This window comes from Chelonus insularis, unplaced genomic scaffold (genome assembly GCF_013357705.1).
Source record: "Chelonus insularis isolate UGA/USDA-ARS -01 unplaced genomic scaffold, ASM1335770v1 contig_69_pilon, whole genome shotgun sequence".
Lineage (NCBI taxonomy): Eukaryota > Metazoa > Arthropoda > Insecta > Hymenoptera > Braconidae > Chelonus > Chelonus insularis.
Window position 1 is genome coordinate 31298 of NW_023276708.1, and position 26124 is coordinate 57421.

The 26124-nt window shown below is 36.6% G+C and overlaps 1 protein-coding gene across 1 annotated transcript; it reads left to right on the forward strand.

The window, feature by feature from the left end:
- Positions 1–20421: 20421 nt before the first annotated feature.
- LOC118070845 (serine/threonine-protein kinase Nek7-like) lies at positions 20422–21102 on the forward strand. The gene is made up of 2 exons (XM_035089679.1): positions 20422–20842; positions 20897–21102. Exons 1-2 carry the CDS (start codon positions 20422–20424, stop codon positions 21100–21102), a joined length of 627 nt encoding a protein of 208 aa, XP_034945570.1.
- The last annotated feature ends 5022 nt before the right edge of the window (positions 21103–26124 follow it).

The window sequence follows — 26124 nt, forward strand, 5'->3', positions numbered from 1 at the left end:
TATGCTAACATGAATATTGATATTTTAAATAGTAAATATGCACTTTTGTATGGAATGTATACGAATTTTTATTTATCTTATTATAGTAAAAACATTAAAAGACCATACTTAAATAAAGGAAATTTTATGGAAAGAGGACCATTCGTTGTAATAGATTGTTCAAGGCAAAATGAATCTATTAAAGCAGGACCAGTCGATGTTCGTCTTGAATTTGAAGCTACTGAAATGTTTCCCCCTAGGTACAACTGCATACTGTTTAATTTTACATTATAGAATAGACGAATATAAACCATTAAGTGGACAAATTCGAAAATTGATTTAAAAAATAATTACATGTTTATATTTAAGTTTTATTTTAAAAATTGTAATCATTTATATATTTATATACAAATAAAAAATTAAAAGAGTTGAATTTCTTTAAAAAAAAAAATCTTATAAATATTATAGGATTAGAGGTTATTATTTCTTTTTTAAAATAATTTAAAAGCATACATATCATTAATCTTACAGTTTATTCAAAAAGAAAAAATTATATACAATATTTGATACATTTTTTCGAAATACATATTTATAAAAAACATTAACATATACTTTTTTTTAAAAACATAATTATTAAATATTTCCTAAAAGAAATTGATTGAAAGCGTAAACTTCCTTCTTAGGACAATGAGCAATTCTAGGAGTTGATTCACCCTTACGAACTTTCAATTCATCATGCTGAAGACAATCCAATGTTTCCATTATTTCAAATAAGTCCGGACATTGTTCTCGCAATTGATTATATAATATTTCGAATTTTGGACATCCAAGCTTTTCAATATTATAACTTTGAATTCCCAAGAATGTGAGTTTGTCTCGTTCAACTGATCCACCTTTGTATCCTATGATTCCTCCTAAAGAACTTGCTTCTTCATCGATGCCATACAAGAAATCATCAATTGCTCCTTGATTCTGATGATTGTGGTTATTATCCATTTTTAATCCATGGATAAACATTGTATTGAAGCATGCTGATGTAGAATTTTCTCGTGACAGTCTATGTTCTCCAATATTATAATGACTTGAATATATCTCACCGCTCTCAACTCGAATACACGCCATTTCTTTACAGTAGAATTTTTTATTTATTCTAAAGCCATCCATATCAATGATGTGCGTTATTTTTGGATAATTTTCCATTGTTAAAAATTTCAGCTTTAATTACATTCAAAAAAATGAAACTTTAATTAAATTTTTTTATTTCATATTATGATGATGATGGTAATGGTGACCAATTGCTTCTTTAATTTATATTGCTTAATATTCTACAACACATGGCGACAAGTGATTCAGGTGCTCCATAATTTACAATACGTTGAGAGTACTTTTCTTGACGTTTTTTAGTTTGATAATTATAATTTGTCCTTTTATTTATATCAAAATAATATCCACTAAATGGTAATATTCCCTTTTTACATATAGTATTATCAAACATCAAATCAATAAATTTAAAATATTGCTCGATAAACATTTGATCATTCTTAAATAACACATCAAATGTTTCTTTTGTGACTTGTATATAAATAACTTGTAAAGGTCTTCTTTGATGATTAAACACATGCATTAATGCATTTATATCAGGAATATCATGAGTGTCACAATTATGAATGTATCGATTGATTTTGTAGTAGTCATTTTGTTTCTCTATATCATCGTTATTTATAAAACATTCATGATGAATAATCCAATAATCGATATCTGTATATGTGTTAGTATACCCCAATAAATATGAAGCGAATCCACCAGCAATAATTCCTGGTTTTAGTTTTTTCAATTCTAAATACACTTCTGGTGCAGTTTGTTCAATTTTTGTACATAAAGTTTGATTTAACGCAAGTCTATTTTGAATGTATAACTTGTAAAACTGATCACTTATCAACCACTTTCTCATATTTATTATACAATTTTATGAGACTTATGTCTGAAGCAAGACTGGTGATTTTTGAAAACAAATCTCCCAATAAATAGAGGTAGGTTTTTTCCTCTCTACTCATGTTTTCCCCCACAGGACATTTTTCTAGATTTCATAGCAACTTAAGATTATTAATTTTCTTTTCAAATTTATTCTCTGATAGGTTATCAAAGGAAGCTGCTTAATATCAAATGAAGGATATGCAGCTGCATGTGGGAAAATCTAAGCATAGCCTTAGATTTTCCCACATGCAGCTGCATATCTATGCACATATGCTTAGAAGAATCCTCCCTCAACCTCATACCTGAATCCCCATGGTTTTAAGCGAGACAAAAGAAAGATATATTTAAAATAATGGTCACGGCGAGTTGATCGAATCGAGAATAGAAAAAACTAATTTTTTTTAAAATAGTCAGATTTTCTCCCACGCCTGAATCCCCCCCCCCTCCCAACAAAACCCAAGAACTCCCCCACGTTTACAGCTTTCTACCACAAAAAATCTTAGAGACACCTTCACCCCCCCACTGTAGCGTGCACAGCTATGAGAGTTCTACCGCAAAAACCTTAGAGACACCCCCTACCCCCCACTTATCACGTTTACAGCTTTCTACCATGAAAACCTTACAGACACTTTCACCCCCCACTTTAGCGTGCACAGCTATGAGAGTTCTACCGCAGCATCCCAAGAAAAAAAAAAGTGCGGTAGAACTCTCATAGTCTATCTACTTTCGTGCTCTCGTTTCATGACTATTTTGAAATAATTCTCAAAATTATTAGATAGATAGAATGGCTCTCTCAAAATTGTTTCAAAGTCAATTGGAAATAATCACCTCAGCATTATGGACGTGTATCAATACATAATGATAAAAAAGTGAGTAAAATAATCTAATTACAAGTAATTTCTTTAAAAAAATGTTATAAGAAAAAAAAAAAATAATCGTAATTTTTTCAGGTTCTAAAATATTATAAGGAAAAAAAAATTTTAATAAATAATTTTCTTAATAATGTTTTCTATGTAAACTTACTTCCATCCTTTTTTTTAAGGCATTGATGCCTCTTGCCAAGATTCAGTCAAAAAAACTTCCCTGTAGGCTTTAGTTCTGTTATACGTCAGCCACTTTTTTTGTTGGCGAGTCCCTGGCAGAAAAAATAATTATTTGTTAATGAACCATACCGAGATTGAATAATTCATAATCATAATCATTCAAATATAATACAAAATTGTACAGAAATATAATACTTACACATTTTTCAGTTCTCGTAGATAACTTTATATTTTTTTAATCAACCAATTTTATTTATTTAATATTCTCCAAGCTGATAATACGAGAATAAACAAAGCACAGTCATTTATTATTAAAAAAACAAATGTACAAATCATCATATGAAACATCCTAAAAAAATATTTTTTTCAAATTATTAACTTTTATTTATATGAACTTTTTGTATATTGGGAATAAATGTTTACATATTTAAGTTACATATTTTTTCTAGAATAATGATATAACGAAAACAATAAATTTACATTTATTTACTAAATTATAATTCGCGCTGAATTTTTATTGGTGTTTGCGTAACCACGTGGTATAGACCATGAGAGCAGAAGAAAAATGGTGTAGTGATAGGAGATCACGTGATTATGGAATGACCAATAGGAATGAAGCGCGCATTTTGATCTTAAGATTGTTATATCCGACTTAGTATTCGTCCATCCCGTATCCCTTATTTCTGTTTCCCCCTTTCCCCTTTCCTTCTACCTTTTGCATGGGATTTAGACCGCTAACCAGCATTTTTCTTTTCCGTCGACGATGGTCAGCTCTTTCCCAAGCCTTTTGACTTGTGGCGGGGCCCGGGGCCCCAAACTGCAGACGGTGCGCCTTTTTCCCATTTTGTTCTGTGGACTGGGAGTTTCCCAGCTTAATCAGCTTGAGAAACTTTCCAGTTCACCAGAAATCACGCATACATAAAATGACGACTCAATCCTTACAAAACAATACTTTGTTGGATCGTTGTTTATGTCGGCTGCTGACATTCAAACCGGTGCAGGGTTACTTTCGGCGACTCTGTTTACACGCGGCCACTTCGTAGACCAAACAGCTCTTATCTGGGCTTTTTCGTCGAAGACCATAGACCCGTCAAGACGGCCCGCGTATCTAGCATCGCGTTGAACTAAATAAAAATTATTCTATCTTCAGTCGTTATAATAATCTCTCCCGAGACGCAGTAACGCGTATATCCTCTCTTATAGTTACATTGCTAATCCTATTCAATAAAGAGTTTCCGTCTACCGATGTTACGAAGTTACTTAAAAAACCATAAAGAAAATAAAAATCTTATTATTAGTGTTGTAAGTGATAAAAGACAAAACAAAACAATAAAGGAATATTTGTTAACTAAGAGGTGTTGTGTGTAAGTTATTCGTGATCCAGGAGAATCCCTACTCCCCTCGAGTAACACATCTCCCATCGAAACTCACCACTCAACGTTCCCGTACCTGGTGCGTAATTGTCCTCCTGGCAAGCAGTACGGAGTAAGGTAAGTTCATCTTACGTTGTCAACCTCCTATTCTGAACAGAGACTCATCATTGTCAAGAGGGGAGAAGAGTGCAGGCTCTTCCAACGTTCCCTTAAAAAATTTTCTTAAGAAAAAAAAAGGGGAAAAGAAGTTTGTTTTTTTTTTCCTTAGAAAAACTATCTGTCCTTGTCCTCCAACCATTCAAACGCGACCCGCAATCACCCCTTTCCTTCCTATGGTATCCCCATTAAATCATAACCTTACGGCATAATGTTATCCATTAAATAAATAAAATTTAATTAAAATTAGTCGGACAAAACAGATAGTTTCTGGTGGCAGCGGTGGGATTTGAAGTGAATCCTCGACCTTCTCCACTCTTGCAAAGATTTGTCTCCTTGTGAAAAGAATTTTTTCCTCGCATTTATAAGCATATATATATATATATATAGGAAAAAAAACAACATTTCATTTTTCAATTAATTTCCTCCATCATTGAAATCAAATTAATTCATTAAATTTTTAATGTAAGATATACAAAACATCTTTATATGTAAAATAGCGTGGTTTAAAGTCGATGTAACTCTTTAAGCCTGCCAGTTACGGGGGCTCCGCCGTGAATTTTGAATCAACCCCAGTAGTCCTACAAGCGAAAGGAAACCAGTTTCCCCCTCTTAACACTATTATTATTTAAATTAACCCATTAACGCCGAAGAATCGTGTTTTTTTTTCTCATTTTCAAGCTAGATTCTTATCATCGAAAAAAAATCATTTGCAAATAAAAAATATGTTCCCTTGTACTTTCAAGTGTCCTCTTTCCGAATCCGGAGTCAAAATTAAGTTTTGTCCATTAGAAAAAAAAATATGGCCGTTTTTAAACAAGAAAAACCGAAAAAATCGAAGACATTTTTTTTTCAATATTTTTTTTCTCATTGAAGACGCTCAAGGAGCCCCCCTTTTTCTTCAACCATGAGTGCACAAAATAGTTGTAGTTTAAGAATATATTTTTTTAATTTGTCGACATTGACATTTTCACCCCCAAAATGGCGCTTTTCATCCCTTCAGCAGGAAGACAATTTTCACTCTCGGTGCCCGACAAAAAAAATATTCAAATCTTAACGAAAATTGGAATCCCGGGGTTTTCAAGGTCGCTGATTACGATTCCGCCCTCAAAATTCGAAAATTCAAAATGGCGGATCCAATATGGCGGACCCAAATTCAAAAACTTATTTGAATCGGATGAAATGTGGCACTCGGGGGTTTTCGAGGTCCTTGATAACGAATCTGGCATTATCATTTCAAAATTCAAAATGGCGGATGCAATATGGCGGACACCTTCCCATTAACGCCCAGTTATTATCTAACGTTTATTGAAGAATTGACAACTTCATATAAATGTAAATAATAATCATTCAATTGATTCACATTTTATGATCATATATTATATTTTTCATGTGTCGAATGAAATTGACGTTGCAGAGGCTGAGAAATCTCCGATTTTTTTACATTTCATCTTGTTTTTGTTTATACGGGTCATCATTGAATATTATCCCTGATACAAATATATTTATTATCCATAAATATTTCTGTCTGCAAATAAGTTTTGTATATGCCTATCACATCCTTTTTCAATTTTTCACGTTTGTAGAGTGTGGATCGTTCACATTGCTAATGATATTTTATTTTCTGTAAAAAATATTAGCTCAGAATTTTTGTGTTCATTTTAGGTCTGCCAATATTCCTCATCTGAGTAATTTGGTTTCTATTTTCGTAGACCTTGTCTTGAGACTAAATCGAACTCACTTATATACCTAAATTTCAGCTCAGTACCTCAACAAAATTTATTCATAAAATATTGTTTTATCATCTTTATTGCTCCTGAGTGAATTCACTTCTTCGATAATTCTTATCTCATCGGCAGCGTAAGCATATTGACAATATTACCATTATGTTTCGAAAACGACCAAGGCAATCTATTCCTTCTCATGTAGAGTTTGAAATGGATACTTCTGACGATAATTGTGACGAGCTCGTCGCGATTCCGAATCCAGACAATTCTGGTTGTTCTAGTGATTCCGATTCTGATTTTGAATCAAACGATCACCTTTCGAGTATCACTTATAAACAAGCATCGGAAAATTACACAGATAATCAATGTAAATTGGAAGGAGATCACCAATATAAGTGGATGGTTGGTGAAAAGAGCTACCCGAATGAGACTGAAGACAAATTATTACTAACTGACGGTGTAAAAAAAATTATTTAAAAAAGTAAGCCGATACAACTGTTTGAAAAGTTTTTCTGCATGGAAATGAAAACATACATTATTGACTCATGTAAAGAGAATGGGTTTGAATTGCAGTTGGATGATTTGAATACTTTCATTGGCATCATCATTGTAAGCTCGTTCAATAAAAGAAAATCTCAAAGAGACTATTGGTCAACTGATCCCTTCTTATTATGTGAGGTGGTTTCTTCTGCAATGCAACGCGATACATTTGAGAAAATCAAATCAGAATTAAAGTATTCGATGCCTAAAGACAATGATCCCAGTGATAAGGCATGGCGCGTTCGTAAATTACTACAATTATTTCAGAGAAATATTCGTCAGTTTGGCTTGTGGAAGACTGCGTTATCTGTTGACGAAATGATGGCCAAATCATATGCAAGAACATCGCTAAAACAGTTTATCCGGGGAAAACCCATACGATTCGGACTAAAATTTTGGGGTCTCTGCACCGCCGATGCATACCTGTTGAATCTCGATTTATATTGTGGAAAAACCTCATCAATTGGAGATAAATTGGGTAAATGTGCTCTAGGTTCTCGTGTAGTAATGGAATTATTGGATCCATTTCTCAAATCTATCCCTCCTAAGAAGATATCTCAGTTCCATCTTTACTGCGATAATTTTTTTACGAATTTCGATCTCCTAGTACATTTGAAAAAGTTAGGTTTACAATGTACAGGAACTATAAGAGAAAATCGAGTCAAAGAAAAAAATGTAATCGACAAAAAGTCTCCACGAGGTACGTATGTTGTAAAGCATGATCAAAACAGCGGAATAAACTACATAACCATCGTAGACTCGAAACCAGTTTCGATCGCTTCTACCGCTACAGGGGTGACTCCTCTACTACCGTCTAAGAAATTTAGCTCGAGTGCACATTCAAAAATTGAGATTCCGTTTCCACAAGCATTTCATCTCTACAATAAATTCATGGGCGGAGTAGACGTGCACGATGGACATTGCAACAACTTGCTTCCAAGTATCCGTTCAAAAAAATGGACATGGGTCGTCTTTATTAGATTTATTCAGGCCGCCATTGTGAACTCAGTCGTGATTTTCAACGCAACTGGGGATAAAACAAAAAAAATTGGTTCAAAGCAATTCGCAATTTCGATTGCTAAATATTACTTAGAGAGGGGAAAACTAAAACGGAACAAAGCACACGATACTTTCCGTCACAGCAAACAAGCTCGTTGTTCAATCTGTCCAATAAGAACATATACGTACTGTAAGGACTGTAATGCTTATTTCTGTAGTGCTTGTATGAAAGCGAAACACGTAATCAGGCTTCGGGGATAAGCAAAGGGCGCATTTACAACCAAGCACCCCAAAAAGTGAGAGGCAAGGGGACTCACTCGAATCAAGCACCCCAAAAAGTGAGAGGCAAGGGGACTCACTCAAATCAAGCACCCCAAAGGAGAAAGGATTTCTACCACGTCCATGTCGTTTTCTCTGGGTAATGCTAAGAGTAGAAAAAGGAATTATAAGTTTATCCGTTGAGTAATGCGGAGTGATGAATTTCTATAAATTTGTCAATTTGTCAATATATAAAGTTGTCAATTCTTCAATAAACGTTAGATAATAACTGGGCGTTAATGGGAAGGTGTCCGCCAAATTGCATCCGCCATTTTGAATTTTGAAATGATAATGCCAGATTCGTTATCAAGGACCTCGAAAACCCCCGAGTGCCACATTTCATCCGATTCAAATAAGTTTTTGAATTTGGGTCCGCCATATTGGATCCGCCATTTTGAATTTTCGAATTTTGAGGGCGGAATCGTAATCAGCGACCTTGAAAACCCCGGGATTCCAATTTTCGTTAAGATTTGAATATTTTTTTTGTCGGGCACCGAGAGTGAAAATTGTCTTCCTGCTGAAGGGATGAAAAGCGCCATTTTGGGGGTGAAAATGTCAATGTCGACAAATTAAAAAAATATATTCTTAAACTACAACTATTTTGTGCACTCATGGTTGAAGAAAAAGGGGGGCTCCTTGAGCGTCTTCAATGAGAAAAAAAATATTGAAAAAAAAATGTCTTCGATTTTTTCGGTTTTTCTTGTTTAAAAACGGCCATATTTTTTTTTCTAATGGACAAAACGTTTCACAGGACCCTCAACTAGTTCTTTCTTCCATTTTTGAAATTTATAAAATCTTTATTAAAGCTTCAACTCAGATTTTTGCTGGGCAAAGTCAAAGCCCGGCTCCCGAAGAATTCACTCCAAGCTTCTCGCCTTAAAATATCTTATAAAATAATCGTTATCACATTCGTGGAAATTGTAAAGCCCAAATAAATCGTTTATTTAACTTTTCGCCTCAAAAGGTCACTAAATCTTGTCACTTTATTCAACTTTTAGAGAAATTAAAGGTTCGAAGGCAAGGCCACGCCCACTTTCTTCAAGTTGCACGGCGATCTACATAGGTCCTTGCATCGAGCGCCAACCGGCCCCGCCTCCCACGACTTTAACACTTCCTTGTTCATTTCTTTAGCGACAAATTAGTTTAACCAACTCGTTTATTTATTGATAATTAATTACCGCGTAATATTCGGGGGTTATTCTAGTACGTCTAATCCTACCCGATTTTACCTCTTGCAAATTCAATCATGGGGAGTTCGCCTGGCATGCTATCCCGTGAATAATTAATTATAATTAAAATAAGTTTTTCTCTTTCTTCTTTTTCTCCGTACATTTCCTTTAGTTCAGTCTTTCTAATTGATCAACCTTACTGATATTTTTGTCTCCTTTCTTTTTCTCATATTATTATTCCCAGTGAGTTAATACTTTGGGAAATTTTAAACCCTCATCGCCCAGTCCTAAATCCCTAGTTTATCGACACCGAGAAAAAAGGGAAAGAAAAGAAAAAAAAAAGAAAAGGGGGAAATCATCGATCTACTTAACGTTCTCTTAGTTATCGATCCATCGACAAATCTCTTCCATACCCTTCCTCCGGGACGAAAGTCCGTTCTCCTTTTTTTCTTCCTCCCCCTTTTCGTAAAAATACTCCGCGGTGCACATACTCATACACACGTGTTTGCTCTTCCCGGAACATCGAGTGGTTCTCAACCCGCGACGTATATTGGTTAAGGTCTATACTCTTTTTAGTTTTATGATTGAAAAAGGGGGGGGGGAGGGGAGAGAGAGAAAACGATCAATTAATCCCAGATCGAGTATTAATAATTATATTATATTTAGTTAATTAGTATTATAGTTTATAATCATATTAATAATTATTAACTGATAATGATAATCCCATATTGGCTTTAATAATATAGGCGTAATATGATCATTACATTATTATAGCTATCCTGAATTAATTAATCGTGGATGGTTGCTATTGTCAATTTACTGAACTTTGTTGCTTATTATTTTCGACGGAGTTGTCGACCCCGGGGGTTTATAATATAGGGATTACCATATTTTATTATAAATAAAATTTATTTGTTTTTCTTCTTTTCTTTCCAAGATTTTTGGGTTTTGGGAAACCGAGTTTTGACGGGGTTCCTCCGTACCAGTGAGGCTGCTCTTCTGTTATCCGCACCCCTTTGATCAATCAATCGAGATAAACGCGATTTGGAGTTTTTCTTGTTTTTCTCGCGTTCTGCGAGGATTAACGGCGCGGTAACCGGTGCAATAGACCCCCCGTAGGCCCTGCATGCCATTCCCGACCTTTTTGGATAAGGCCTCCTTAAGACCTACCTGATCCTACTTAAGGCCTACATAGCTGAAACTACGTGGAACGGTTAGTGGGTCATCCCTGAACCTTTTTAGACGATTAGACATCCTTTTTGGGACATTTCCAGAAGATTCGTCCGCCAAACTCCCACTTCTCGCCCTCCTTACCTTTCTCAATACCCAGAGATAAACCCTCTCTAGCTTACTCGAGCACTATATCGGCAACGCGGGCTTACCCCTCCCTTTCCTGACGGAAAGGAATCATTGGAGTGAACCCGCGGCCTCATCGAGCTTATAGTATCGCGTTAGTCGATTCACCCTCCAATAACGATACTGTCATCTTTTTCCTTGATCTTTTTTTTTGTAAACACCGATGTTTATCCAGGAAAAAATTCTTTTCACTATTTCATATCAATTGTTTAGTTATAAGCTAATATTAAGTACCCTTATTTTTCATATTTCACTTGCCACAAGCTCGAGACAATATACGCTTTTCGTGTTCCTTCTGCTTCTCTGCATGCCATCCTTATTCGTTTAAGCATACATTTGTAAGTAGCTCCCTTGCGCACAACCCGCTTCACTACTAGGATAGCCGTTTCCCTCTAAGGTAAGGAAATGAACTTCAGCGATCGGGAACACGAACACGGGGCTGCCAGCCACGACCGAGATCCTGGCGCGGCCGCCCCTGGCACACAGGACCAATGGCACGAGACGACTCTCAACAACACGAGCTCCATCGAGAGGTCATACTTTCCGGCGAAGGATTTCGCCTCCTCTCTCCCGGCGTTCTACGGAGATGGTCGTCCACCTGCATACGAGGATTTTGACAAAGCGCTTACCCGACAACTTTATATGCCGCTTTACCTGCCTATCCGATTCCTTACGCTTCCTCCAAGTTGCGGCTCCCACTTATCTTCCTCTCACGGACACCCTCTTCACGCGGGGTCCGGACGGTCAAGTACGGGCGTACACCGATGGGGCCTGCACCCAAAACGGCACTGCCAATGCGAGAGCCTCCATAGGGGTCTTTTTGAGCCCGGGCATGTCGAGAACGTCTCTCGGGCCGCGCCCGGCCGTTCCACCAACAATGGAGCAGAGCTGGAGGCCGTTCAAGAGGCCGTCAGAATCGCGAGCAGGTACCAGCTTCGAGCCCTGTCTATTTTCACCGACTCGGAGTTTGTTGTGAAGAGCCTGAATGAATGGCTGCCGCTCTGGAGAAGCAAAAACTGGTGTACCTCGTCGGGCCGCAGCCCGGTCTATAAAGACGAGCTGCTGAGTCTTTCCCGAGACATACGAAACCTTGACGCCACCATCCACTACCTCCAAGGTCACTTTAGGCACTACGGTAACGGAAATTCGCTGGCTCAGGCCGCCTCACCAGTCACTCCTGCACGGAAGTCGGACTCCTAACGCAAGACAATCGACCCGGAAACCTCCTATTCTGAACGGAGACTCATCATTTTGACTTCATCGAAAAGAAGTTTGTTTTTTTTTTTCCTTAGAAAAACTACCTATCCATGTCCGACGCCTCCAACCCTTCAAACGCGACCCGCAATCACCCCTTTCCTTCCTATGGTATCCCTATTAAATCATAACTTTACGGCATAATGTTATCCATTAAATAAATAAAATTTAATTAAAATTAGTCGGACATAACAAGATTAAATATACAAAAACCAACGCCATAAAAAGATGTCGCCACAATAGACTGTCACGGGATTGTGCAAATACCAATAAAAATGTAGCGCGCGATTACAGAAGCCTGGTTGGCTCATCGTCAACTTGTGAGAAAGTGGCGCCACATAAGTTTATTTCCAACATGTGTATTACATACTTGAGCACAAGTGTACCAGTTACAAGTAAGTAATCCACTAGTTGAGTTTTAACTTGTGCATTTGTGTACTTGTGAATTTAAAATAGGGACAAAATGGCGTCACATCATAATGACGTCATATCAAAACAGAATGCCGGCGTTAAAACACAATCAACCAAAATAAAAATTTTTGTCAGTGTTCTGACTTTGAGTCGGCTGAGTGAGAAGTCGGGACTTTGTTGACTGTATTTTTTAGGATGTTTGGATGCTAGAACAGTCGGTACTTTTGAACGGTGTAAATGAGTTGGCTGACACTATTTAACAGTAACAGTTAACGATTTATTAAACACTAAAATCACAGTAACAGAAAAATAACAATAAAAGAGTCTTTGAATTGTCTGTACAGTCTTGAGTTCACGGAAATTTCACACAGAGTTACGAATACTCGTAGTAACCGGCGAATACCGACTAATACATACCGTTTTTCCCGAAACCTCTGCGTTCTCGAAGCTTCTAGGCCCTTCGAGAAGAGATATATACGTCTAGGAATCAATTAGAGTTGTCTAATTGGCGAAAATGAGTTGGCAGGAGAGACCTCGAGTCATCTAATTATTCGGTGGGGAGAAAAATGTTAGGCCGTCGATAGAGTACCTTAGACCAAGTCAGAACATTCTCCCCCATCAGCAACGTCCTTGCTGATGATCATGGTTGTCTGTCGATCATCTGAGGTCTGTTCATTGGAGATAGAGTATTTCTGTTGGTACTGTTGAGTTGGCTGTGTAGATGTGATGAGTTATCTTCTGACTTAAATTATCTGCATTTTTCTTAACTATCACAGGCTAGGACAGAAGAAATGAGTTGAACCGAATTATTCAAGACCTCTGATAATCTTGGGCGAAGTTGAATATGAGTTGCTGCTGATGAGTTGTCTGAATTTTCTCTTAGTTTTTCCAGCTCCTCATAATCTGTAAGAGATGAGTTATCTGAGAGATGAGTTGTCTAAGAGGTGAGTTAACTGACTGAATAGTTGGCGGCTTGATACATTGTGTTCCCTTTCATCTGAAGAGTTTGAGTTTTTGTCGTTCAGTGAACCATCTGAACGTGGCACCACATAAGTCTGATGAAAAACTATGTCAATCTCACACTGCATTAACTTAGCGAGAAGCGCACGAAAATACATGTTCATCCCTGTTGTTGTTCTGGAGCTCCTGCCTTCACAAGTCTAATGAGTGGGTGGATCAGCGTTTTCCACACCACAGACGGCGTATGGTCGGGACGAAGTCATTTTCGGTTGAGGCATGTGACTTATGAGTTGCGGTGCTTGTTCGCCACATCACAAACACTTCCATGCAGTGGTATATTTGTACCTTGTGCCGGAATATTACCACCAAAATTCCAGTACATTTACTGCATGAGGTCCAGAGTTCATCACTGATGGTTCCAAGTTTGCAAAAGAGTAGTCTAATCACTGGAATCCTGTCTTGAGTGTCAGCTGAGACAGGACACTGATTGAGAAAATGTGAAACTAGTGGTTGAGTCACCTGTAGATTACCTTGATCTAGACATAAGTACGATTCATGAGCTGCCTGCATTTGAGAAGCCTGTCGTCCCTGATTCTGTTGTGGCGTCAGAGGGTAAGATTGAGTTGACTGCAATACCCGACTGAGGAGTTGCCTGCCTCTGTACAACTTACAGTTACTCTGCTCAAGTTTTCCAGTCGGGAAACCTATAGATCATCTCCCAAAGATTCTAAGGTTGAACTGTCTGTCATGTTTTATAAAATCCCATGGGTTGCTCTTCTGATGAGCTGTTGAATCGCACACGAGTTGACGGATTAACTGATTGGAGTAGTCTGCAATAATTACTGTGAATCTGCATCACAGTACGTGCTATCGAAGTTGGGAGAGCACCATACTTCGAGAAGCAAAATCTGTAAGATTGCCTATGCCAGATACATAACTCCCCCGCTGATTGGAGTTGGTTAATAAATTGTTGACACTCTGATTGTGGCATAGACGTTCTAGCCAGATAGTGAATCTATCCAGATGAGAGTTGCTGCTGAATTTCCTGAGTATCTGGATCAATTGAGTTTACTGACACTAACAGCAGTAAGAGCTGTTTGGGAGACGTCTAAAAATGTCTGGACTTCCACTATGAATCTTATTAACGATTCGTCACATAAGTAGAAGTGAGATGTCTAATGTTCGTTGAGTTCTGTGCGGAATATGATTCTTCTGGACGCAATGAACGTTTTGAACAAGTTCATCTCAGGTGAGTTGATCATTAAGTGATTGTAAGACACTTAGCTCCTGATAATGAATCATGTGTACCAAAAGAATCAGAGAGTTGAGCTGACTCTGATCTGCGTTTTATCTTGGTAATTTGGAACTAAAACCAAGAGAGTTGTCTGATAGATTCAATAAAGTCTGTATCGATGAGTTCATAGCAGCTCAATGAAGTGAGCTGCAGGTTGAGTAGGTCGACTTTTTCTTCAAAAAGTCACTTCTAGTTATTTGTTTTTTCTTCTTGGGGAACATCGACAATGTATCTTCCAGATTAATCTCTTGAATGAGTTGTCTGTCATTAATTTCGTCAAGAGTTATTGTCTGGAGAGAGTCGGCTGATGAGTTGTACGTTGAGATGACAGAGTCTTTCTCTTTTTTTTTGGCTGTAGGAGATCAACCGAGACCTAATGACTCTTCTTCCAGGACCCTCAACCCTCCTGAGGCCGAAACCTCATGTGCTAAGGTCATCCCTTCCGTCGAGTCACCAGAGAAGCATGCTTTACTTCTGTTAACACCTGTAGAATTGCATGATTCATCACCCTTTATCGTTGATTTGCCTAGATGTTATGTGATCACACCACCACTTGAAGAGTTGACTGAAACTTGATGAGAATTAACTGTCATGAGTTGACTATGATAATGAGTTACCTGGTTGACTTGATGGTTGTGATCTAGAGTTGGCTGCAGAAATGGCACTTCACCACCTCACCTCACTGCTGAGTTGTCTGCGATTTACTAAGACCATAATGATGTTACTTAATAATTGTAACTGAGTTGTCCAGGTACTAATTGAAACGTCTGTCTGAAAAAGGTAATGAAATAATATCACAATCAGCTTGTAGTGACAGGCACACAGATACAGTAGAGTTGTTCGGTGGTACACTGTATGTGTGACTGTCCGGGAGGCACTGTGGCATCAATGCCAGCACAGTTTAGTTTCCACAGACACTAAACTGATCTTCCTGGACCACTAGAACTGATTTGACTGTTAATGATAGTTGACGTTTGTGTGGATTATTGGTCTTGAGATGTCTGAGATAATTATTTACAACAAAATTGAGTCTTTTTGCAAAAAACTTAATAATTGTTGGTGAGAACGACTGTCGATTTGTCTGCGTGAGTTTCCCGAAACTAACCAACGTCACACGTATCTGAACGCGTGCTCGATGGCGTCATTGATGCCGTAGAGTTGTCTGCTTTGCAATAGTCCAACTGACGTTCATCTAGCTGATCTTTGTAGAGTCGATAATGCGGTACGGGGGTGGTGAATCATCGTGTGATGCTTCTGATTGCATATACTACACGTACGATCTAAGTTACACTTTTTTATGGAATGGTGACCGAAACAATTGAAACAGAGCCGAGAAGTCAGCACGAGTTTGTATCTCATGGACTCTGTCAATTTTTTGAATGAAGAGCAGTCTGAAAGGTAGTGATCAGAACTCGTACATTGATCACAAGGATAATCAGCTTTCTTCTGGTTGTGTTGAGATTGTCGATGACATGCTCGAGGTGTCTGTTGCTTCTGTTGAGTTGGCTGATGAGTTGACTTCGTTGTTGAGCATGATGATGCTTGAGTTGGCAGCTGGTTGATCTGATCTGCTAATGAATCTGCAGCTTCAATTGCTCGTGCTTGAGAAGTAATGAACAAAAGAAGTTGGTTGAGAGTTGGGGCTGTCTGGTTGAGTCGAGTCTCTGACGGTTCCAGGTTTCTCTGAACTTGGAGTTTAAACGGTTGAGTAGTCTGAAGATTAATGGGTAGTCCCAGTATTGACTAGGGACCCCTAACCCCTGAAGCAGATCAAGATTCTTCTTGACAGTCTCTACTAGCTTGTCAAGTTCTGAAGAAGTTGCCGAAACTGGAAGTAAATCACTGAAGAGTTGTTCGACATGAGAAAAAATGAGTTGTTCCTCCTCATAAGACCACTCCGACCGTGTCTTATGAGTTTCTTTCTCAATATGTGATTTAATTCTATTGAGAGTAGAGGAGGCTGCATAATGAATCTTCATTGCCATAGTGAAAAGATGAGTAGTCATGTATTCATGCTCGAACACACTGGCATGGCATGAATCTCCAATAGCATCATGCTCTGCACAAAATGTTTCCCAAAATTTCCCAAGTGAAGCAATTGTGTTATCGATAAAGCCCATAGACGTCTTGGTTTTATCCATAGCAAGAATTTCATCTCTCAATTTTATGAGGTGAAAGAAGCGTTCCATCTGAGCTGATAACCTGCGTTGTGTTATGCTAAATCGTGATTCAGGAGATGGTGATCTTGACCCACGTTGTGATGAATTGTCTGGTGAATGAGTTGACGAACCTGATGACATAGTTGAGTCTTGCTGATGTGAGTTGTCTTGTGGGAATATGTTCTCACACGGTGAGTTGGCTGGTACACTGAAGTTCTTGTCATTTCACATGCTGAAGTACTGGTTAACAAGGTCACAATCACTGAATCAATCACTTAGATCATTAGAGATCACTAGAGTTGTCAAAAGTGAATTCAATGTTTTCTAAATCGTGATTATCGGCACTGGGGATAATACAACACTGAGTAGTCTGACTAATTCTGCATAACCATTACACTAATGGATGGAGAGTTGTCTCTAAGACACAAAAATTACATGAAATTGATTACACAACTCAACATTAGAGAGATGACTGAAATTATGACTAATCACAATACTTTGCCACGAAAACTGAGATTAACTGATCAATTGATTACTTCAATGATCACTGAGTATATCTTAATCTGCACGTGTACTTTTCATAACCAGAAACTTGATTTAATTCACTCCAATTATTCTAAGGAGCCAACACGCTCACTGGTGATATTAAATCAATCGCAAACTCGATTGACCCACTTAATAGTACACCAGAAAATAATCAGCTGTTTAGTCGTGCAAGGTCACTCAGAGAATTCGTAGAATACTGAAAAGTGCGCGCGAGCACGCTTCAAGACACTAAGAGTCGATCAGGCTGAGGATCTCTGAAGCACTACAACAATTCTGAGTGTCACTGGGCACAAAAATGCGTAAACAAGTATTGTTTGCAACGTTATTTACACCGAAATTGAATTGAGTTGTCTGAAAATATCTAAACACTGACTAAAATTGAATAAAATAACTGAAATTTAACTTAACGTGAATTGTCCGCGAAATATGTTGAGTTGACCGAACATTACAAAAAAAAGATACACCATTCAACCGACTGCTCCAGAGTTGTTCGGAGTATGCATCCAAGCCGGACCCCATCCGGCTCGAAGGACCAAATGTTCTGACTTTGAGTCGGCTGAGTGAGAAGTCGGGACTTTGTGGACTGTATTTTTTAGGATGTTTGGATGCTAGAACAGTCGGGACTTTTAAACGGTGTAAATGAGTTGGCTGACACTATTTAACAGTAACAGTTAACGGTTTATTAAACACTAAAATCACAGTAACAGAAAAATAACAATAAAAGAGTCTTTGAATTGTCTGTACAGTCTTGAGTTCACGGAAATTTCACACAGAGTTCACTGATGAGTAGAGGATCACAGGAAAGTTGTAAGTTTTCCTGTACTGGTCTCTGCATCAGGAGTAGCCTGATTTTTTTGAGTAGTCTGAGTTTCATTGCGTTGGCGTCAGCCACACAGACACAAGCGAGTTGTTCGTGTATGGATCTTGTGTGTGTGTCTGTCCATGAGGCCGTGAGGCGTCGAAGCCGACATCATTCGCACCTTTTGTAAGAAAGTGCTGATGCGGACCAACATGAGCTTCCTGAGGATGTCTTCTAAGAGGAAGACTGCCTGATGAGTTCATAATCATCACTATAGATGATTAACTGGTGAGTTAGTCCATGTCTGAGGAGTTGTCTGGGTTTTCACTAGAGAATTCGACTGCGTGCGCTCTCTGCTAGTACACACGTACCGAGTTGACTGTTACAACGAGTTGTCTGTAGATCTGCATCGTCCGATGATGCCCAAGAGTCGTCCGAGTATGAGCTACGTACGAATACTCGTAGCAACCGGCGAATACCGACTAATACATACCGTTTTTCCCGAAACCTCTGCGTTCTCGAAGCTTCTAGGCCCTTCGAGAAGGGATATATACGTCTAGGAATTAATTAGAGTTGTCTAATTGGCGAAAATGAGTTGGCAGGAGAGACCTCGAGTCATCTAATTATTCGGTGGGGAGAAAAATGTTAGGCCGTCGATAGAGTACCTTAGACCAAGTCAGAACAGTCAGTGATATTTGTAATTAAAAAATGAAAAATGAATTCAATAAAAGTGTATGATAAAAACAGTTCTGTGAAGTTGAATATAAAAGAGAATAAAATTTCAATAAAAACTATTACAACCTACTTTCCTGGAGCTAACAGTTTAACGTACGATCAAAATTCAGAAAGATGTGGTGTTGCAGTCGAAAATGATGATTTTTCATTGGTAGAAGGTGTCACTGAATATGAAATTTATTATGCTAATCATTTGAAAGGTGAGTTAATCACATTTTTTTAAATTTTTGATTAGATGTTTGTAAGCAGAAACTTGCTACAACCTAGGAAATAATATCCATATGTAGTTGAGACTTCATAACGGTCTTTATGTCGTATCTAAGCTTCAATTTTAAATAAATCACTGATACGAAAATGAATAAGTTGCAAAATTAGTGATGAAACAGAAAGTTAATTTTTTTTTCCTTACAGAAAGTAATCAGAACAATTCCAAAAAACGAATAATTCAACATATCATGAACGTGATAGAGGGCAAAGCGGATGAAAATACAGAAGATCATCTGATTGCACCGAAAAATCGGGTACGTAAAATGAACAAATTTAACAATGTCATATAACCATCAATCATTTTACGCACACAACTTTTTTTTATATAAGTAACATTAATTATATTTTTAATATAAATTGGTAAGAAACAACAATAATTTAGATAAATCAGTTGCACTACAATTAAAATATGTTTTCATGATACTTGTTCATACATTACTTAATTGTGATTGCAGATAACGACCCGAAAAGTCCAAAGGAAGTTATTATACGTCGCATGGAAACATAAAGTTATACCTACAGAACGGTTTTATAAACAAATGCGAAGTGAAAAAAATTGAATTGGATAGGAACACAGACTACTCTTACGACGAGATTCGTAAATTGAGTATTGATGCTATGCAAAATACTTTCAATCAGCATATTTTTGATCGGTCCACAATTACATTAGCCAATAATGAAGAGGTTGCTATACATAATTTTATCAATGCTCGAGGTCAGAAATGTAATTTTTGGGATTTTTCGCCAAAAATTAAACTAACAAATGGACTTTTGCAATTATGCTTACTAACTTCGCCGCCAGAAACTAGCAGTATTATAGACTCTAATAAGACTGACGGAGTGAAGATTCCAATAACTTCTCCTAGAAATCCACAGTTGCCATCAATTAAGGTGACTCAATGTTCATCTGAACCTTCTATCACATTATTTAATAACCATAGCTTGTTAAGTAAAAGAACTTCAAATAATGAAAATCATTCGATTGTAAAGAAGTCTCATGATAATTTGCCATTTTCATCAATACAGCTAATTTCGTCTTCATCGAAAACAAATTCCATATTATCTAACAGACAAGTTTCTTCAAATTCAATGGTTAGAAAGGATAACTCAGATAAACCAGGGTCTAGTACAATGAATGATAATAACAACAATAATAAACAATCGTCGTCTGTGAACAATATTACTCAACCTGTAATGTTAAGTGCACCTGTAATAGACGCAAAAGAGATAGAATTTTCTCATAAAATTCTAGAAAAAGGGGCTTTCGGATGTGTAGTGTTAGCAAAATAGATTCGGAATGGATCGGAAGTAGCAGTCAAAAAAATTCCTATGAGCGATAATAAAAAATATATGATTCGAGAAATGCAAGCTATGGATACAGCTTGGCATCCAAATATTATTTCACTCATGGCTGTGAGCAGTATTGACACTCATGTTTACATAGTTATGGAATATTTTGATAGTTGTAGTTTGAAAGACTCTATTAAAAATCGTAATTCTAAAATTAAGGACCCAGAAAAGAAAAACAGAAATTACTATATTTGTTTACAAATAAGTAAAGCAATTGCGTATCTTCACGAGTTGATTCCAAAGATAATTCATAAAGATATTAAGCCTGAAAAAATTTTAATCAATAAGCATTTAATTATTAAAATCTGTGATCTTGGACTCAGCAGAATATGTGATTTGTCACTATCAGCTCTACGCACTACGATCGGGCATAATCTTTGTGGCACGCCAATGTATATGGCTCCTGAAATTTTAGTGCATAATTTGCCAGCAAGTACATAGAGTGATGTATGGTCTATGGCCTGTTGCTTTGTTGAGCTTTTTTCAGAAAAAAGTATTTGGAATGTACAGCCGTTTACCATATCAAGATTAAAACAAGTGATATCCAGTGAAGTAAAACCAGATTTAGAACGGATACCAATCAATTTGCATAATGATATCAGTGCCTGCTTCAATAATAACCCTAATGGAAGGCCTAAAGCAGTGACCTTAGTTAAGGTTCTTGAACGCCTTTGGGATGGATATCGTTATTAGAAATACTATTCAGATCTCAAGTTAAATAAAAATTTATCGTTGAAAAACTTCGTACTTAACAGTGTTAAATTCCTGAAAGTATTTTAAGATTTTTGTTGTACTGGTTTATTAGCAGTAATAAGATATGATTATTCCTCGTTGATCTATTTATTGTTATAAAAATTCATAATAATGTAACAGAAATACTAATTCTAAGGTGTTTATCTAAAATGTAATATTTTATAGCTTTACAGAGATACTAATTACAATTAAGTAGTGTAGTACAACTTGATATATTGTTAGTGCAAGCATAAAAATTACTAGCTCCAGTGTAAACAATATTCTTTAACAAAAGATTATCAGACATTTTTATACTTTTTACATGTTTTTAACATCCACAAAATTGAAAATAAACTTATTTTTATATTTGCACAAGTAAAAGTTAACTATCTTGATTCCTTATTGATAACTAGTTAATCATTATTTAATACTTTTCAAAAGTTCTTACAAATTTAAAAAATTGTTTTGGATAAAAAAAATAAAAAAAGGTTTTTTGGTAGATAAGTTAAGAGGAAATATATATAACATTTTCTTTATGTTTCCTACAGTACCAAATGAATAAAATACAACTCAATATAACTATAGAACAATTTCTATTGAATTACATTCTTTTCATTAATTTTAATTACAATTTATAAATAATGATTGAACAATTTTTCTCGTAAATATGGTTGCTAAGGAGATAAAGTAACATTGTTGAGAATTAATTAATTTTCAGTTTGAATTTGCCAGCTGACAGGAACTTCGGCGGCCATCTTGGGACTGGGTCGGTAACCAATCGACTAAACAATCAATAATTCTTAATTTAGTCAATCATTTGACTAATTTTCAGTGTCTTTGTTGACTAATGAAGTTCCTGTCGCCATTTTTTCACTGTTCTCGTTCACGTGTACACGCCATTCTTATTCATTCTTAACAAATCTTACAAGTTTGAGTCAATCATCAAGACTAGTGCTATTGAAAATCATCAAAGCCATTCAAGCTTCATTCTAAAACTAGAATCAAGAAATATCTCAAGATTTTTCAGTGTAATTCAAGACATTTCATCAAGATTCATTTGCATTGCATTGATAGGCTAACGCCACGTGCACAATCACATTCTTGCTCAACTTGAGAAGCGTGCTGAGCTCGTGTGGGAGGTCATTAATACCGAACACACCAAGTTGAGTAGTTTTTTGGACATTCAATTCAGATTCAAGAATTAAAAATAGACATTCAGTGATTTTGAGCGACATTCAGTCTTTCTAGTTAACAACTCAAGTTTGTCAGTATACTTAGTGTACCTGTTAGTGCTTAAAATAAAGATACTTCATTTTTTATAAAACCTGACTTCCGTTTGCTCTGTTCCGGCACAATCATCCCTATCCTTAACGGTTAGGTTAATTCACAAGTTGAGACTTTCTCAACAAACATAAAATATGATAAATATGATCTTGGAGCTACAAAGTAGCATAGATAAAATTTTAAATGTCATCGTTAAGAATTATTTAGATTTTGTCTTTTAAATTCATTGTATTCGCTCAATATTTTTTTGTACAACGCTAATGCTTCTGTAGGATTTGTTGGAATTTCAAAGTCCGAAATTAAAAGTTCTGCTAATTCTTTCACTAGCGGATCAAATAACTGAGGCTTCTTTGTGAACCCATCGATTAATTGATCAACAGTATCTGGATTAACCATTTTTTTGCAGCAATATTGATGAGGTAACTAAAAGAGTACGTTTGGCTGTCCGCCAAGATGATTCCGTACTGCTTATCGTCTTATACGGTGTTGGTTCCATAGTTTTTTATTATTTTGTAAGTCGTACTTCAACAGCGGCCCGAAACAAAGCTGTAAACACTTGACATGTAGAATACTCCCATCAAATGAACCTTTCTCTTGTTAACATTTAAACAGCTGTATGTAAAAGTCAACTGAGGGCCCCCGGGGTTGCATAGATGTCTCTGCTCCTAAGATATGTCGCGCAACAACGGGAGCAGATTAGACTATAATCCGTCGTGCCCCACTTTCGTACTGCCCTATATGGCAGTCTGAATGGGGGCACGTCGAACACGCCGAGCGCGAGACGCGTTAGCGACCGCCGACCAAAGCGGAGAAAGTTGGTACTACGGGAGGCCAAATTCCAAGCCCTGTGCCTGGGGCTGCAAAGTCAAAATATGACATGTAGGCCCAGGTACAACTGGCCAATTGAGGTCGGACTCGTAGTGGTATGTCGTAAGGCCTCGGGCTTGTTACGTGTATCCCTGTGCCTGTTCTAGGTGCAGGTATATGCGTCCCGGGAAATGCCATCGCTAAGATAGTAGTGTATTATAATTTCCCAGAGTTATGCCCAATGAGGCGAGGTACTCAATTTCGTCCTTCGGACGGGGGGAAGCATGGCTTTGTAAAAGTTAACTGTATGTTGACGCATTCGTCCCCAGTATGATTCAAAGCGCTGGTTCTTTACACTTTTACCTTGTATAAAACTATTTTCCCCGGCAAGTTTATCTGTGTGTATCTTTCGCATACATGTTTGCAACTCTCCAACAAGCACGTTTTCCGAACCTTTGTCACACCGGATAATAGTTGGTAGGAATTTTAGCTGCTTAACAGTTTTTAAATAGTAATAAGCTATAACTGCTGGATCATTGTTGGTAGTTGCTACTTCCAGCCACAGAACTCTTCAAGGAAAACCATCGATACAACCATGGATTGCAAATCCAAACTGTTTTAGTTTGTCGTATCTGTCTTAATGCCACATGAAGTTCGGTCCTGGACTGAGGTATTGACGTCGACGTAGTTTGTTTCCATAACGATTTGCTATGCCTTCAGGATCAAGAATCTTTAATATTTTGTAGACAGTATCTCTTTTTACGTTAAGTTTGTACTGCAATTTCAATTTTTTCCGTAAGCTCCTGTATCCTAAGTTATAACCGGATGAATGAACCTTTTCTATAGCAGCAGAAATAATATCTCTCATACTTGATTTAGGTACATATTTTCTCTTAAATCCCAGCGCTGACAAAATTCTCTTAATTGTACTAACTGACATCGAAATATCATGATTTGTTACTAACGATTCACGTATGTCTAAAATTTTATAATTCTCTGAAAAATATTGTTTTATGTACTGTTCTACCATGATCACATATTTCACAACACTTTTATGTAACAGCAATCGTAAACACGATAATTATTTTTCAATAATTAATTGAGATAACTGTTGAATTGTTTATTATTGGATGCTCCAAAACTTCTTATGACTTTACTCATAAAAATTACTGGCAATTTTTTACAATCACTTTTAGATATTGTTTGTATGTATTCTCAATGAAATATTGATCCGTATACTTAATTCATTTTTCATTTTTTAATTACAAATATCATTGACAAAAATTTTTATTTTGGTTGATTATGTTTTAACGCCGGCATTCTGTTTTGATATGACGTCATTATGATGTGACGCCATTTTGTCCCTATTTTAAATTCACAAGTACACAAATGCACAAGTTAAAACTTAACTAGTGGATTTTTTACTTGTAACTGGTACACTTGTGCTCAAGTATGTAATACACATGTTGGAAATAAACTTGTGTGGCGCCACTTTCTCACAAGTTGACGATGAGCCTACCAGGCTTCCGTACGCGATATGATTTTAAAAATTGAATAACGTATTGTAGAAACAAAAATAAAATTTATTGACCTTCTATTGTTTAATCTCTTAGCTATAAATAAAAAATTTTTCATTATTGTAATTTGTGAATAATTAAATACGTTTATTTTTCGCTTGTTAACTTAGAAATTTTTTTAAAACTATGGATCGACATCCTAACGCAAACATCTCAACGTCACTTCGAGGATGAATTGTGGGTCTTCACGAGTTGGGTACGTCAGTTGAAGATATAGCAACGAGAATTGATGTCCACATAACAACCGTGGAGAGACGAATAGATAGATTCGCGGCGAGAGGTATTGATGGCTTCCAAGATCACCGGAAAAATATTAAACGCCCAAGTCAGACGACGGATCAGGAGAACCAACACCTTATCCAAATCATGAAGGATTATCCATTTAATGCGGCAAAGGACAACCTTTTTTAACACATGAATATCGTGAGAGGCGCTTACAGTATGACAATAATTTCATAAGTTATACAGAACAAGATTGGAGTAAAGTTATTTTCTCTGATGAAAAGGTAAGTTCATAATTTATTTTTGGATGATATAAAAATTACTCTGTCAAGCAATGTAATCGTGATACGCTGCACAAAAAGTAGAATGTACCCTGCGGGATAGTAAAATTTACTCTGAAAGATAATGTGAGATAGAATTTACCATTCAAAATGGTAACAATTTCTCTATCTTTCAAGATAAGTTTTACGATCGTATAGGGTAAATTTTATTATTTTTTTTGCAGTGTATCATGATGATACTGCATGGCAGAGTAATTTTTGCTCTCTTTTTTCCCTGTATATTTAGTTATTTAAATCAAGTAAGGATGGCAGAAAGATTGTTTATCGCGAAAAAGGACAGCGGCTAAATCCGACATTCGTGACGGAAAACAGCAGCAATAGATCATCAGTAATGTTCTGGGGCTGTATGTTTTCAGCGGAATTGATGGCTCTTCAGGAAGTGTTGAACCATATGAACGCTAAAGAATACGTGGAAATATTGGAGAACGTGATACTTCCTGCTGCAAGAGAGCCCGTGCGGAAATATTTCTCTGAAATAGTCTGAAAAATGCTCAGAAAATTTCTGAAAATGACTGAAAACTTAAAGATTCATTCTGAAAAAACATCGAAAAATTCGGAAATCTCATGAAATCATCTGAAATATTGCCAAAATTGGAACAATTTTCTGTAAAGTTTTAGAGCTAATCAGAGAATAAAATTTGAGAATATTAGATTTTTTCAGAGTCATTCAGAATAAATAAGATATAACTAGGAAATCAATTATTTCAATTATGGAGGTTTTCAATAATTTTCAGAACTAATCAAGAGTATAT